Here is a 17,177-nt window from a genome sequence, read left to right as displayed (position 1 = left end):
TAGAGATATGGTGGATGAAAAGGCTTCCTCCTATTCTGGTGCAGTGGTCTTCAGTATCTGTTAATCTCAGCCAGAATGGGCACTCTGGGATGGGGGTTACCAGGTTAGTTTTGCCAGTGATGCCTGCCATGGTGGAATAGTCTGTTGTACTTTGCTGTACTCCCTCTATAGCAAGGGATAATTATCTTTGTCAGATAAAGACACCAAAACTGCAGACAATACTCTAGGTGTGGCCTTACCAACACCCTATACAACTGTAGCAAAACATCCCTATTCTTATACTCAAATCCCCTTGCTTTGAAGGCAAACGTACCATTTGCCTTCTTCACTGCCTGCTGTACCTACGTGCTTACTTTCAGCAACTGACACATGAGGGCACCAAGGTCTCATTGAGTATTTACCTCTCTCAATTTATACCCATTCAAGTAATAATCTGTCTTCCTGTTATTGCTACCAAAATGAACAACCTCACATTTATCCACATTATACTGCATCTGTCTTGCATATGCTGACACAGCTCACCCTCCCACCCAACTTTGTATCATCTGCAAACTTGAAGATAATACATTTGGTTTCCTCTTCCAATCATTAATATATAATGTGAACAGTTGGAGTCCTAGCACAGATCCCTGCGGAACCCCACTAGTCACTGACTGCCACTCAGAAAAAGACCCATTTATGCCAACTCTTTGCTTCTTATCTGCTAACCAGCTATCCATCTCAAGATCTATTTGCAATCCCATGTGCTTTAACTTTACTTAGCAGTCTGTTATGTGAGATGTTGTTGAAAGCCTTCTGAAAGTCTAAGTAAACCACATCCAGTGGTTTTCCTCGGTCAACTCTACTAGTTACATCCTCAAAGAATTCCAATAAATTTGTCAAGCATGATTTCCCTTTTGTAAATCCATGCTGACTTTGTCTGATTATACCATTGACTGAGGTATGAATTCCTTGACAATAGACTCTAGCAACTTCCCCAGTACCGACATTAGGCTCACTGCTCTACAGTTTCCTGTTCTTTCTCTACCTCCTGTTTTTGAATAGTAGGCTACTTCCAGCATTTCCTGTTTTTATTTCCAATAAAATTTGGCCTTGTGGAATTGGTGACCCTTCACTAACTTATTTTTGCATTTGAAGGTCTGTAAACATTGAAGGGAAAGATGGAAGAAACAAGTCCACAGGAACTCATCTCCCAACCAGTTATGAGAATGAGCCCAACTACCTGGCAGGAAGCAAATTGTCCAATCGGAATGAGAAACACAAACCAGTTGAAGCCTACCGGCCCAGAAGCACGTCCAGCATTGGTCAGCTGCCCAACCTAGGCCCACACAGCCATCGCAGTGCCTCCGAGAACGCAGCTTCAGAACAGTACGGCAAATCCAATACAAGTGCTCAAGAAAGTTTAAGCTGCAAACCGATGGCAGGAGGGCAGGAGTCATTTGTAAAGTACCACCAGGAAGGAATCGGTGCTGATGCAGCCTTGAAGAAGAAGGCATCGCCCCCACAGAGGCCTCCAGCTCCAAAACTGAAATGGGTCAATTCAACGATTGATGACTGGGCAAAACGAAGCCCGTTTCCCAGTGTGACCGGGTTAAATCTCAGTCAACCTGAACAGGAGCAGAATATCATAGCGAGCAGCAGGGAGTCTGCGATGCCCCCCACTCAGCCCCCTTCTCAGAGCAAAGCGCTCTTGTCCCTGTCGCCATTACACCTGCAGTCATCATCGTCTTGTCCGGAGGATGACGAAGTGTTTCTCCAAGGGCTGGATCAGCAGTCAGCCCTCAGCAGTGGCTACCAGCCATTTCCATCTCCACCTCCACCTGCACAGGATCCCAGAGCCCTTCCAAGGATTAGAGAGCCGGACTTCCCACCACCGCCACCTCCAATTTGTTTTAAGGATGAGCAAGCAGAGGAATTGTTTATCAGGAATGACGAGGAAGCTTTGACCAGGTAACTAACTATACATTAAACTCCAGTAACTAGAATAACTAGTCATAAGACTCACTGAGGGACATCATGCAGGTCGATGCGTTATTAAAAAAAACTGATCTACATCTGAAGTATTTTTATAAAATTCTAGGTGGGATTTCCCAACTGGTATCAGGATCCTGATATCAGGTCCAAATGGATAACGTGCGCTTGCCCATGTTGTCAGCACGCCTTGCGGCCCAACTGTCTGGGAGCAAGCTTCCTAATTTCACAATTCCACTCTCAATGTCCTGAAGTGGGTTCCTGAGATTGGAGGCTCAATCAAAGGACCCTCAGGGGTGTCAGCCTGATAAAGATGGGCACTGCTGAGGCAGGCGGGCGAGTGTGAGGGCACCTCAACATGGAGGTGTCTCGGCTGCCTGCATTGAAGTTATAAACTAAAAGGCCTGAAACTAATATGGCCGTCATGTTGGCAGGGAAACCGCTCGTCAGGGCAGCCCATGGGCAGGATTATGGCAGCCATGTCACTGGGAAAGGGAGACTCCAGTCACCCTGGACTGAGTTGGCAGCTTCCACCTAACGTATGACTGTTCCAGTGGTGCCAAAACATCAGCGCCTGTACAAAATCAGGTTCACTTTTCCCTTTCAAACATCCTCTTCACACACATTTAACAGGGAATTATTTTAGATGTTATTTTGGTCGGCTGAAAAGAGCACAATATGGTCACAGTGCTATAATTGATAGGTTGTGGGTATGGTGTACCCTTCTAATGAGATTTTGGATGTGTGGAGAGGAAAGGTACAAGGTTGGTAGAGAGGTAAGGCCATGAAAAGATTGAAACATAAGGATGAGAATTTTGAGGATGGAAGAAAATGTCAGTCAGTGAGGACAGAGATGGAGAAACTTGGTTAGGGATAAAAAGAGAAAGAAAGAACTTCCATTTATATAGCGCCTTTCATGACTTGGGGTGTCCAGAAGAGCTTTACAGCTAATGAGATTCTGATTGTGTGATTGAGTAAACAGATCCGGGTTTAATATCTGATCCAGAGAAAAGGCACTTACAACAGTGTAGCACCTTCTCAGGACTGAGCTGGAGTGCCAAGCCTAGAATTCTGCTCAGGTCCCTGGAGTGGAAACTGAGACAGCCCCAGTGAGGTATTAGAGGAGAATGGTGTGAACATGGCTGGTGTGGTCAAAGGATGAGAGAGTACACCCTGACTACAGTCAGAAGGCCATTCATCACCATACTGACTGCTGTGAGAGTGGCAAAAATCTGACCATAGGGATTGAAAAGGCAGTTGTGGTAGAGATATGCCTGGAAATGGGAGCAGAGGAGGGGGCTGGCGGAGAGATGGGGGCTGGCGGAGAGGCGGAGCAGTAGTTTGCAGCAACAGAAGGGATTGAGAGTGCATCTTTGAGAAAAGAGATTCTGATGGTTTTGAAAGAATGGGGGGGGTGGGGTTAGTATGTGAGGACAGTGTTAACTTGCATGGGGGCCTCAAACAAAACTTGTGTGCTCAGGAGGTGGGTGCAATGGCGGGAAGTTGAACAGTTTTATACCTGGTTACACACCACCTAAATGATGTGTCATTAATTTATCAGGAGTGAAGTCGAGTAGCATTTATACCCAGTCACTCTTCATCTATAGCAGATATTTGTATCTGATTGTACAGAGTATACGCTGCTGCTCATAGCTCCCTGGAGGTGTGCTGTCAGGGTAGGTCACTGTAACTCGTCTGCATGCACTTACTCTGCGATGTCCATCATATAACTCTGCCTCGATCAACCCCTCCTGCTGCTGCTGCTCTCCACAAGAGATCTCTGCGGCTCTTCAATAAAGATGTGGAGATGCCGGCGTTGGACTGGGGTAAACACAGTAAGAAGTTTCACAACACCAGGTTAAAGTCCAACAGGTTTATTTGGTAGCAAAAGCCACTAGCTTTGGGAGCACTGGCTGGTCCTTCATCAGGTAAGTGGTCACTGTTGGACTTTAATCTGGTGTTGTGAGACTTCTTACCGTTCTTCAATAAAGTCAGACACAGATTGTGATGCTTCATCGGGTTTACCTTCTTGTTCAGTAAATGAAAGAGTGAAGTATTGTGCAGCCAGGCTCTAGCAAGAGACAAAACCTTCTGGAAAATAGGGGAACAAACTGGGAGGTGAGAAAAGAGAATCCACAGCCGGGAGGAGCCACAGTCTGAGCTCAAAACCTGAGATTCAGATTTTCTAGATGTTTCTGCCCCTTCTCAAATCATTTCACTTCTTTCAGCCAAATGAGCTGAACTCAGCATTAGGTCATCCACCATTTGATGGAGCTTTATAATTAGAATCCTGTTTGAAAACCCAAATAAGGAAGTATTCCTTGTGATAATTGGCCCTCCAAATCGGTGCCACAATCCTGAAGAAAGCTCACGTATTCTGAATGGAATGAATGATATTGCAGCAGCTCAGCAAACATCCAGATCCCCAAAGAGTGGACACCCAGCGCCACTCGGTGGTCAATTTGGGAACTGCAATCAGCTTTTTCAAGTAGAGTTCTTGAATGCATGGTTCAGCAAAATTCATCCAGAGAACACTTAAGGGAGAGAAATGGATGAAAGTAATGAGTATAAGTGGTACATACGGCCCATTAGAGCCTTTGACATACTACTCTGCATAGTTCCACTCAATAATGGATCACAGGTTTGCTCACACAACCCTTTTATTTTTGAGAATTCAGCTGTGCTGCAACAGGCAGGCGTCTGCAGGAATTTAAAAAAACAAACACCATTTCCCACAACCCCTGCTTTTTTTTTACTTCTGCCTTCAATCATTTGAGACCTGTACTAGGGAAGGACTGGGAGCAGGTTCCACAATGGCACCAATAGGATTAGCTGAAGTAGACTGTGAGGAGGCTTGTTTGGAACATTAATACCTGTGTAAACTGATGACCTGTTTCCGTGGTGTAAGTTCAGTTTAATTCTGTGATGGGTGGTACAGGAAGGTCCATAAAAAAGAGAATTAATGTAAATATCATAAAAGAGAATTTTCTCTCGCCTCGCACCCACCAATTAATTAAACCTGCAAATCAGAACCATAGAATCCAAACAGTGCAGAAGGAGTCTGCACCCACCCTCTGAAAGAGCATCTTACCCAGACCCACATCCGTTCCCTATCTCTGTAACCCCATCCACCTAACCTACACATTTTGGATTGTGGGAGGAAACCCACGCAGACACGGGGAGAACATGCAAACTCCACACAAGTTATGAGCATATAAAGTACTTCAGTTCGAAGAATTGTGCATAGGGCAATTTTTCTCTTCAGTGAAAGTCAGGATTGACTTCCTTTAAGTGTATGTTTATTTATGTAATATGCGCCAGGCCCAAAATTTTAATAAATTACAGAATAAATTACTGAGAGGAGGAAGGAATGGCAAGGAGAAGTCCATATTAAAATCTCTTACAACTACAGTATTTAAATCTCTTGCATATATTTTGCTAAATACTGTTCTTTCGGTCTACTAACTTCCATACAACGCATATTATACTGAATTTGTAATAATGTGGGGAAATTTTTCTATGAAGCATTTCATTTAATGGGTTATTGGCATTATTGTAAATGATAATCTGGTGATAGTTTCTCCATTATTGAGAATAAATAGCACATGCTGCAACTAACTGGCATTATAAATGCAAAGCAGCAAATCTTCAGATGAAAATTTTTGCTACAGTACATTTTGCAACTAGTGTATTAAATCGCCTGAATAAAGTTTTATATTTGATTGAAGTTGGTATGGGGGAATTTACATTACAGGTAAACAGACACAACATAATTCCTTTCTTTAAATGACAACATTCAGGAATGAAAACGTTTTTGTTCAATATAACTTCAATTAAGGAGGATGTAGCAGAAAATCCCTTGTTTCTATCTGTGCACTGGCCATGCTAAATTCTCCCTCAGTTACCCAAACAGGTGCCAGAGTGTGGGGATTTGCACAGTAACTTCATTGCAGTGTTAATGTAGATGTACTTGTGAGTAATAAATAAATAAACTTTATCTACTACTTCTGACCAGGTTTGAATATTCAACCGTGTATGGCTAGGATATAACTGCATTGATTACAGCTGCAACCACTAATTTCTGTATTTTTTTAAATTAAAATCAGTTTTCAAACAAAAATCTCAGGTGCTGGTAATTGTGGAACATAAGGTTCACAACAGGGACCACTCCACGCACCGGTAATGTTCAGAGTTTAAGCAAACAAAATCCTAAATTAATCTGGATATGCAGGAAAATAATCCTTCGTCATCACTGTCTCCCTGCTGGCTAACTGCATGGAAACATGGTGTTTGACACTCTCTCATCTCACTGAGTGCAGTTTGTAAGCTGGAGACAGCTTAAAGAACATGAGGCAAAAATAATTTAAATAAAAACAGTTTTTGCAGTCAGGCCAACAGAACCAGAAGATATTCAGAATTGAGTATTATAAAATCTTGCACCAAGGAATTACTTTGTATTCAATTATTTTGAAATTAATTGCCTGCTTAAAACAATTGTCATACTCTGAAGTGGATAATTATATGTGAAGTGGTTTGAAGTGTTTCTGAGATGTGATATGGCAATATATGAATGTTTCATTTAAATGATTTTACCGTTTATTTTTAAATATTTTGTTAATAGTTTGGGGAAACATCATTCAGTTACACTACTAAATTAATATTATGTTTATGTTTAAATTAATACTATGTTTAATACTTGGAAAAATGTTGAACGAAAGCTACACTGACCTCTGAAATGAGAATAAAAACTTGAAGCAATATAAATATGATTTTGTTTCACCAAAATCTTACTAAATGATGGCCATGCTAAATTGCTCCTTAGTGTCAGGGGGATTAACAGGGTTAAAACATGGGATTACGGGGATAAGGCCTGGGTGGGATTGTTCGCCATGCAGGCTCGATGGGCCGAATGGCCTCCTTCTGCACTGTCAGGATTCTATGATTCTGTGAAAATAAAGTTTATCAGCTGTTATGATAGTCACAATTGAATGTGGGCTCTTCTGTTGTTTGACACCACTTTTTTGCATCTTGAAGGTTTCCAGCTGCAAAGGACAATGTACCTGCGGTGACCAGCATGGAGAAAAATGGCCAGACAAACCCACCTTGCAGCTGCAGTGTTTCTGCAGTCAACTGTGGGCTGGAAGGTGTGACAACAAACACCCTTACAGGACCAGAACAAACTCACGCTACCCAAACTTCGCAGCCCAGAAACCAAAGCTGGGATGCAGCATGTGTTAAAACCCAAAAGGATGCCACAAGCCAAGAAAATGTGGAGCACAAACACCTCTCTGTGCCACTTGAAGTAAGTGTAAAGTCTCCTGAGGACCTCAAGTTGGAAGAACTTGCCAAGGAGATCATTGGCAAAGATAAATCTCTGGCAGAGATATTAGATCCAGATTCGAACCTGAAGACGACTATGGATCTCATGGAGGGTATTTTCCCCAGGAGCACCACGGTGAGGCAAGAGGCACAGCACAGAAGGCCAAGGTTGCAAAAGGTGGTCAACAAGCCTGTATCTGAGGAAGATAAGTAAGTCCTAAAGCTTTGTAAAGGGAGATATTAGTAGACGTCCATTAAATATTGTTAGCAATATGATTGTGTTGATGCTGTTTGTGCAAAGTATATATGGTACTGTTTTCCCCCACACTGGTGTTAGCAAAATGCAGACTCTGTGCACCCCAAAACAAGGGAACGAGCAGAGAGATAGCTGCTGTTGTTGATAGTGAGATGTCCTGTTTTTGCTGGTGTGATGTTCTTGACATTAAGCAGCTGATGCTACTGGGTAAGGGGAAAATGGATATTGCACTTTTCTTAGTGGAGTTTTTTTGATTAAAAAAACTATACACAACAGGTATGATCATGGGAGAAAGACTGCCCCACGTACCTAATACATAGTGTGTGTGCATGTATGTATGTGTTTATGTTTTTGTGGGTGTACACTATCATTACCATTGACTATCCTTCACTAGTGAGAATGATTATCTTCTATGAGTCTGAAGTTGGTTGATGAGACTGTTTGCGTATGTCTGTTAAACACTGCTAGTGCTGTTGTCCTGCATTCTTAAAGTGAACCATGGGTTCATAAGATAATCACGGATGTGGCCTTGAATCATCCACCCAGAGATATCCTAACATCCACCATTACATCAACCAATTGTTTCTTAAACAATTCCAAGGTTTTGGCTCCATTACCACACACTGATCACTATGTGAGAAGAGGAATTCCCTGATGTCTGTTATAAAATATCCCGTTGGAATCTGTGATCCTTTCATTACCTCCTGCAGTTTAACTTAAAGTAGTATTTCAGATTAAGATCTTCTGTAACCATTTATACAATTGTAAGGTTGTCTCATGAATGCATCCTTACCAGGATGATAAGCCCAAGTTGGACACTCATACCACAGATTAGTCTCTGCCCTCAGCAGTGTAAATGTCTCGTGTTTCTTAGAGACCAAAACTTTCCGACTAGATTGTTGTGAGGTTTTAATCATTCTCACTGAGAGTTCATGCTGATGGGACCCCCAGCTTTGTGAGCTCTTAATATTTAGTTTTTCTTAACCTGGGTCTCTGTCAGCTGCTGAGACTGGGAAAATGGAGAAACTGGGCTGGTAATCAATTGTACAGCAAAGTAACCCTATCAGGTGCTTATAATGTTCCTTGCTAATCTTAGCCAGAGTTACAGTTTTTTTAATTGGCCTGGAAAAGAGGGAGATTATTTCCTGTTTTTGATGACCTGCTGGAAAATACTCTGAAAGAATGGTAACTTCATATAACTATAAGATCACACAGAAGGAGGCCATTTAGCCAGTGTTGGCCCTTCATATTTGGGGAAGGTGAATGCGAACTCGTACCTTGGAACGCGCTTGGATTTGCCAGTGTGTGGGATAGAGGCAAAGAATTACCTTTAAAAAAGGATTTGAAGTGTTTTTCAGCTTTGGAGATATCCGGGTAACTTGCGGTTTGATTTGTTAAATAGAATGCCTCTAACTCTCCCTATTGAAGGGGTTTTTTTGTCTTCTGGATAGCTTGTGTGTTCACAAATAGTGACTTAAATCTCTTAAACTTCCTTCTTTGTCCTTAGGAAAGAAGAGAGAGAGACGGGAGCAGCTTTGACTCACTGTCCCACTTATCACAGCGCATCTGCTGTCAAAGCTGAACTGGTGAAGAAAGTAAAGGATATGCAGAGAAATTCCGGTGAAGATGAGGAGGAAGAAGAGACAGACATCAATGAGAAAAAGGTACTGCCATTTCAAACCTTCATCACCAAAAGCGAAACTTGGCTGCATCACTTCTCAGTTGCTGAAAGTACTATTCCAATATGATACTAAACTCTGAGTTAACTAATCTTTGGTACCGTAGCAGGTGGCACGCCACGGTTTATTAGCCTCAGTGTTGGGCCTGCTCATTGCTACTTCCAACCTCATTGCCACATCCAGCGCAGTCAAACAGCCTGCAAGGCTCTGGCCAGAATTTTCCAGTCTCGTACACCCCGCTACCACTGCCAGCAAGGATGGAGAATTTGGCGCTCGGCCAAATCCGCATTCATTGCAGCAGTCCTGGAGAACCCCAGCCGCAGGCCAGGTCTGAGAATTCCGGCCCCAGTTACGGAGGCTCTTATATGAAGAATGTCAGAACCTTCAGGAGGAATAGCCAAATGCTGCTGTTTTTAATAGGCAGAATAATAACTTAGTCGGTTGCTTTGCAGATAATGATTATATTTTCTCTTTGAAATGTCTTTCTGGTGCAGAACAGCTAGTTGAAAAAAAAGTTATTTTTATTTGGTTGAATTTAGACCACTAGCATCAATTTGCTGCATATTGATGTGACATGATGAATGTATGTCAATATCAGTTTGCAGTGGCAATGTCCTGGGCCTTCCACAGACCATGAAGAATTGCCACATCCTTTCAACAACATTCACTATTACAGATCCTTTGATATGGTTTTCAGTGCAGCCACAGAAAGTGATCTGCTGCTGACTGATGCCTCTTTACATTACGTAATTCAATCAAGTAGAAGTAATTCATGCTGGAGATGCCCGTGTTGCTACTGTGATTTATGCTGGGGGAGGGAGGAGGATTCTATACAGCCAGCAGTAACGGACCAACACCCGTTTGACAGATGTGAATGACTTCTTTGCTTCTGCCTGTCTGATTTTCCTGAAAGCAGAGACACGTGTGCTGAAGCCAGGGATGATCAGATCACCGGCCTGCAGAAGCCTTTACTGGGCCAAAACAAATGATGGCCAATTGCTTGTTGCCAGTGGCATCTCCTCACTGAGTTTCCTGCCCCTCTGCAGGTAGTGGCACCCCATCATTTGCTGTGCAGCACACTTCCTGAAGCCACCCATGATAACACTGGAATGTAAATTCATCCTATACAGTGTAATGTGACAACAGTAAACAAAAATGTGGTGAATGAGTGAAATGGTCAAAATTAGTTAGGCTTTTAAAGGTTTTAACAAAAAGCTTCCGAAGTGATATTACACTTTCTCCTAATTTAATTCTGTTCTCTGTCTTTCTTGATTTGTAGTCTGAGCTAATTGAAAGTATAACGTACAAACTCCAGACCCTACGTGAAGCCAAGGAGAACCTTGCAGCTGACATGAAACTGAACAGTGCTGTGGGTGAGGATGTGGAGAACATGATTAAAGGCCTGTGCAAGTCCAACGAGTTTGAAAAGTACAAGATGTTCATTGGGGATTTGGATAAAGTAGTGAACTTGCTGCTTTCCCTCTCCGGTCGTTTGGCTCGAGTGGAAAATATCCTGAAGACTCTGGATGAAAATACAAATGCTGAGGAGCGTGTACGTAATCTTAACCCATGCTGCTTTTGGTTTGATTTCATATTATGTAATCAACAGAGGGAGGCTTTGGTTCTTATCATTTAGAACTTGTAACATATAGGAGGGCTAATATTTCTGTCTCAGGGTAGTTGTTGAAATGATTGTGGTCTTCAGTGGAGGGAAGAAGTAAAGTTTAATTTTTTTTATTATTACTCATAAGTAAGCTCACATTAACACCACAATGAATTTACTGTGAAAATCCCTGAGTCACCACACTCCGACACCTGTTTGGGTACGCTGAGGGAGAATTTAGCATGGCCAATGCACCTAACCAGCACATCTTTCAGACTGTGGGAGGAAACGAGAGCACCCAGAGGAAATCCACGCAGACACGGGGAGAACATGCAGACTCTACACAGTGACCCAAGCCGGAATCGAACCTGGGTGCCTGGCGCTGAGAGGCAGCAGGGCTAACCACTGTGCCACTGTGCTGCACCCATTCACTTACTAGGCCTCGGGTAACTAATCAATATGGCCACTGATGGTATGTTTCCCTCATGAGCTGGAAGTTGATGCTGTTTTAATGCAAGACTGGACTGTAAAGATTACAAGGAACCCACAACTCATAATGAAGTGCTGTTTTAAAGATACTAAAGAACAAAGAAAATTACAGCACAGGAACAGGCCCTTCAGCCCTCCAAGCCTGCACCAACCATGCTGCCCGACTTAACTAAAAATCCCTATTGCTCTGGGGACCATATCCCTCTATTCCCATTCTATTCATGTATTTGTCCAGATGCCCCTGAAAACTCACTATCATATTTGCTTCGACTACCTCCCCGGCAGCAAATTCCAGGCATCCACCATCCTCTGTTTAAAGAAAAACTTGCCTCGTACATCTCCTTTAAACTTTGCCCCTCGCACCTTAAATCTGTGCCCCCTAGTAATTGATTCTTCCACCCTGGGAAAAAGCCACCCAGACTATCCACTCTGTCCATGCCTCTCATAATCCTGTAGACTTCTATCAGATTGCCCCTTAACCTGAGTCATTCCAGTGAGAACAAACCAAGTTTCTCCAACCTCTCCTCATAGCTAATGTCCTCCATACCAGGCAACATCCTGGTAAATCTTCTGTTTACCCTCTCCAAAGCCCCCACATCTTTATGGTAATGTAGCCACCAGAGTTGAACACTATATTCCAAGTGCAGCCCCACTAACATTCTGTGAAGCTGCAACGTGACTTTCCAATTTTTAAACTCAGTGCCCCAGCCAATGAAGACAAGCATGCCGTATGCCTTCTTGACTACCTTCTCCACCTGCATTGCCACTTTCAGTGACCTGTGTGTGTGTACACCCAGATCCCTCTGCCTGTCAATACTCCTAACGATTCTGCCATTTACTGTATATTTCCTATCTGTATTAGACTTTCCAAAATGCATTACCTCACATTTGTGATACGATAATACGATACTAATATAATAGCCCTGTATTACTGATGGAATCTTTCTTTACTGGATAATTTAACACAACTTAGGAAATGAACCCAGGTCATTCCTGAGCACTGATACTCAGTAACTTCTAATACTGATGTTTCAGTGCAGTTGACAAAAAGGGTGAGACAAAATGGGAGACAGTCAGTTTTCCTGTTTTTTGAGAAATATCACCTACCAGTCAGTTTGGAATTAATGGACCCTAGATACACACCCAAATATGAATGAAATAGGAACCAACCTATGAGAACTGTGGGTAATAAGGAACCTGTCCACTGTGGCTCTCTTCTTCAAAACCCATTTGGATGAATGAACCATTCAGGGAATTTTGCATCTCGAAGCTAAAGAAATGCGTCAAAGTGGTGTTAATATCAGCCAACTTTGGGGACAGTTTTTATGAAACAAAAGTATTGAAGAAAATGGTGAGAGGAAAAGCAGTAACTGAGACACACAGGCCAGAAAGGTCACAAGTTAGATCCCCAATTCAGCTCATTTCAATTAAGACAGCACATAATATATTAGCGTTAGTTTCAACATCCCTAGATTAGGGACGAGAAAAATAAGCGGATTTAGTGCTCCATATCACCGTTCTATTATAAATATGTTTATATGTTAATTATTAGTCGCAAATAGGCTTATATTAACATTGCAATGAAGTTACTGTGAAAATCCCCTAGTTGCCACACTCCCGTTCAGTTACACTGAGGGAGAATTCAGCTAAGAATGTATCTAATCGGGAACACGGGAGAATGTGCAGACTCTATATAGACAGTGACCAAAGCTAGGAATTGAACCTGGGTTCCTGGCGCTGTGAGGCAGCAGTGCTAACCACTGTGCCACCATGCAGTATGTGGCTGTTGGTTGATCATTATCTTGGGATTGGCTGTGATGTCTTCTCATAGTCACTGGCACTCAAACAGTGACCACGTTGATCAGCTACTCGAGACCAAGTAAGTGAGCCCCAAGGTTCTGTATCCCAGTGAATGAAGGGGAGGGCAGTAAACTGGGCACAAGGGGATGAAAAGTATGGGCTGCTTGGACCTCGTTGCTTTCTGATTTCTCCTCAAAAGTTTTCACGTTAAATGTGGCAAGTGACATAAGAACATAAGAAATAGGAGCAGGAGTAGGCCATCTAGCCCTTCGAGCCTGCCCCGCCATTCAATAAGATCATGGCTGATCTGTTGTGGCTCAGTTCCACTTTCCCGCCCTCTCCCCATAACCCTTAATCCCCTCTCTTATCAAAAACCCATCAACCCGCTTCTTAAAAATATTTAGCGAGGCAGCCTCCACCACTTCAACGGGCAGAGAATTCTAGAGATTCACCACCCTTTGAGTGAAGAAGTTCCTCCTCAACTCCGTTCTAAACCGCCTCCCCTTTATCTTGAGGCTGTGCCCCCTAGTCCTACTGTCTTTTTTGAGCGGGAAGAGTCTCTCCACCTCTATCCTATCCATCCCATTCATCATCTTATACGTCTCAATGAGATCTCCCCTCATTCTTCTAAACTCTAACGAGTACAAGCCTAGTTTATTCAGCCTCTCCTCATAGCTCAACCCCCTCAACTCCGGTATCAGCCTAGTAAACCTCCTCTGCACTCCCTCCAGGGCCAAAATATCCTTGCACAGGTGCGGCGCCCAAAACTGCACACAGTACTCCAGCTGCGGCCTCACCAATGCCCTATACAGCTGCAGCAAGACCTCCCTACTTTTATATTCAATCCCCCTCGCTATGAAGGCCAGCATCCCATTCGCCTTCCTGACCACCTGCTGCACCTGCAAGCTGGGTTTTTGCGACTCATGCACAAGGACCCCGAGGTCCCTCTGCACCGTCGCCTGCTGCAGTTTTTCGCCACGTAAGTAATAGTCCTTCCTACCATTCTTCCTACCAAAGTGGACCACCTCACACTTGCCAACATTAAATTCCATTTGCCATTTCCTGGCCCATTCGCCCAGCCTATCTAGATCCTTCTGCAGACTCTCCACACCCTCCGCACAATTTGCCTGATGCCTCACAGTGCTAGGGATCCGGGTTCAATTCCTGGCTTGGGTCACTGTGTGGAGTTTGCACATTCTCCCTGTAATGGCATGGGTTCCCTTCTGATGCTCCGGTTTCCTCCCACAGTCCAGAGATGTGCAGGATTAGGTAGATTGGCCATGCTAAATTACCCCTTAGTGTGAGGGGGACCAGCTAGGGTAAATGCATGGGGTTATGGGGATTGGGCCTGGGTGGGATAGTGGTTGGTGCAGACTCAGTGGGTCGAATGCCCTCCTTCTGCACTGTGGGATTTAAGTAGCATAGAGTTAACTGAAAAGTTGTGCATTTTATGTTTCAGAATCTGTTGAATGAGAAGCGGAGACTTCTGACTAGCCAACACGAGGATGCCAAGGAACTGAAGGAGAATCTGGATCGCAGGGCACGTGTGGTCCTGGACATCCTGGAGAACTACTTGACAGAGGAGCAATTCCAAGACTACCAGCACTTTGTGAGGATGAAGGCAGCTCTGCTGCTGGAGCAGCGGGAGCTGGACGACAAGATCAAGCTGGGTGAGGAGCAGCTGAAGTGTTTGTTGGAGAGCCTGCCTGCTGACTTTGTATCACAAAGGACGGCTCACTCACCTGCCAGCCACCCAGAGCCTGCCGCCTCGCAAACAAAATTTACCTCTTCACTTTAAAAAAAAGGAAAAACGTAAGAATTTTTAATCAGGTTTTAACCCTAAATCACTCAGCGAACAAGAACAAGGACGATTCTGGATGAAGAAAACGGCATATTTAAATTGCTATCAAATTCTAGGTTTTAAAGGAACAATGGCTAGCATTGTTTAGACAGAAGATGCTTCTATTGGGAACTCAGTATAGGTAAGTCTGCAACAGCACAAAACTTGAAAATGCCTGTGGGGCATCTCAAGCATCGTTTCAAGAGTGACATTAAAGATACTTTTTAAAACCCTGACCAAGGAGAACAGCACAATAAAAAGTCCCTGCTTGCAACTTATTTTAAAAACAAAAAGAAAGCATTTTGTAGCCTTCCCAATAACATCAAGTGAATTACTACTATTTATAATTTTGAAGTGTAAGTTTCTGTACATACGCTAACCTTTTATGGTTCTACTTTATTGCGTAGGGAAAAGAAAATCTAATTTTGTAAGAAAATAACTTTTGGATGAAAGGAAGCGACCTATAGTCACACAAAGTGATTACAATCTTCAAAAGTTTTGTCTTTTTTTAAATTAACAATGAAGGACTTAGGACCACCAAGAACAGAGAGAAAGCTGCAGTTTGGAGAAGCATTTCAGAATGGTACACACGGACAACTGACCAATACTTTCCAACTAATGTTGGGTGATGCTCAATTTTCACATCATGAAATCCAGTTCAAACTATCAGTTGTTCAAATGATGTTTATAAACTTAAATTTCTATATAAATGCATTATGTCGTAACATTTGGCAATTAGATGTTAGACATGGCACACCCCCCACAACCAAAACAAGCCACTGAGTGCTCGCCCTTCTTACAGCTGGTTGACTTCGATGGCCACTGAAGACTATCCAGCATGGGTGCCCATTGCCAGAAGGCAGGAGCTCTTCCAGGGTCCCAAAATTTATGTCTAGGTTGGACTTGATTGAAAACACAATCTAGATGACTGAGGTCTGTGGAGCAAGTGGAACGTGTTTGTCGCAGAAGTATTCTCCGTGGATGAAGGAAATTACAATAAGCACACCACGTGATCCAAGCTCACCTGTTTCAAGAGTGTTCCCATCCCTGTGTGCGTAATGTGATGTTAATTGTAGTATTGGGAATGCAGTTTACAGTGCAGATGTGCACAGCTCCACCCACAGAGCTCTATTTTCGTGGGTTTGCTAATGTGTTGATTCAGTTAGTAATAACAGATTTTCTAATGCTGTCTTTTGTTCTCTCCTTTTAAAATACTCATTTTTTATATTCTGATTTCTCAGTGTATTGGGATGCTTGTAAACCACTGTACATAATACTAACTTCCTACATAATAGTCACTGACATAGCAGATGTGCTAAGAGTGTTCATTTCTCAGCCTGTGTCAGTCCTGGGTATTAGTTTTTTTAAAGCTTTGTTGCTGCATCTGACGATATGTTGCTGTATGGATAATTGCTCATTCCTGATTGTAATGCCAACATGTTTTTTTAAAATTCAGAGAGTGATGACTTTTCAGGGTTCAATCACGACTTGGCTATGGTCCCAGCTGGACTCATTCAATACGTTCCCCCATAGCCATTCTGAGTCTTTGTCCAGACAGTGATGTGAAACACACTGCATGGCTTCTCTCAAATCAGCCAGTTGTATGGTATGTGAAATAAATAAGAAAGAGTTTGCTGTACTTCTCACAGTCACATGTTTTGGTGAGATGCGTTTTCAGACAGAAATCATGACATTGAAGCTTGTAAAACCACTTAACTGCTGCAGACAATAAAAATGATGTGTGTCGGCAGTTGGTTGTGTGTTTTGTTTCCTATGTGAATATAACACCATTATTATGTAAAACATTCCTAACACATTTACCAGCACCATTTGCTGTCCAGAAATAGGCTATCGTTTTTAATGTTTATTCTTTATTAGAGAGACTTAATGTTCAGAAAATGAATAATGTTCTCTGAACCCCTCCTCCTACTTGATGAACAATTACAATTAATACTTACCCTGGCCTAATAATTCATATAAACATGAGTAATGGGTGTGTGGGAGAGGATTACCTTGATTAGACAGTGGAGCCTGAGCTTGATTTCAAACCAGATAGAAATCTCCCTGGTGCTTATGAGAAAACCAGACAAAATAAATGTGGACAAACTCAAAATAATATAGTTGACTCAACTACAGCATCACACTTCAAGAAGGATATGAAGACATCATAGAGCAGAAAAGATTGATCACAATGGTTTCAGGGATAAGCGATTTCAGTTA

The 17,177-nt window shown here is 42.7% G+C and overlaps 1 protein-coding gene across 9 annotated transcripts in view; it reads left to right on the top strand.

Annotated features, from left to right (window-relative positions):
* Positions 1-16,703, top strand: part of shroom3 (shroom family member 3) — a 388,660-nt gene extending 371,957 nt beyond the window's left edge. For all 9 annotated transcript variants that reach the window (XM_080190584.1, XM_080190642.1, XM_080190660.1 and 6 more), the window contains 5 exons: positions 1,138-1,950; positions 7,006-7,500; positions 9,054-9,210; positions 10,505-10,777; positions 14,577-16,703. In XM_080190584.1, coding sequence (XP_080046710.1) covers positions 1,138-1,950; positions 7,006-7,500; positions 9,054-9,210; positions 10,505-10,777; positions 14,577-14,915 — 2,077 coding nt within the window. In that variant the 3' untranslated portion in view covers positions 14,916-16,703. The remainder of the gene's footprint in view (positions 1-1,137; positions 1,951-7,005; positions 7,501-9,053; positions 9,211-10,504; positions 10,778-14,576) is intronic.
* The last annotated feature ends 474 nt before the right edge of the window (positions 16,704-17,177 follow it).

This window comes from Carcharhinus amblyrhynchos, chromosome 1 (assembly GCF_965287045.1).
Source record: "Carcharhinus amblyrhynchos chromosome 1, sCarAmb.v2.hapA, whole genome shotgun sequence".
In the NCBI taxonomy this organism is placed as follows: Eukaryota; Metazoa; Chordata; class Chondrichthyes; order Carcharhiniformes; family Carcharhinidae; genus Carcharhinus; species Carcharhinus amblyrhynchos.
The sequence above is the reverse complement of the archived record's forward strand: the minus strand, read 5'-3'. Positions and strand labels throughout refer to the sequence as shown.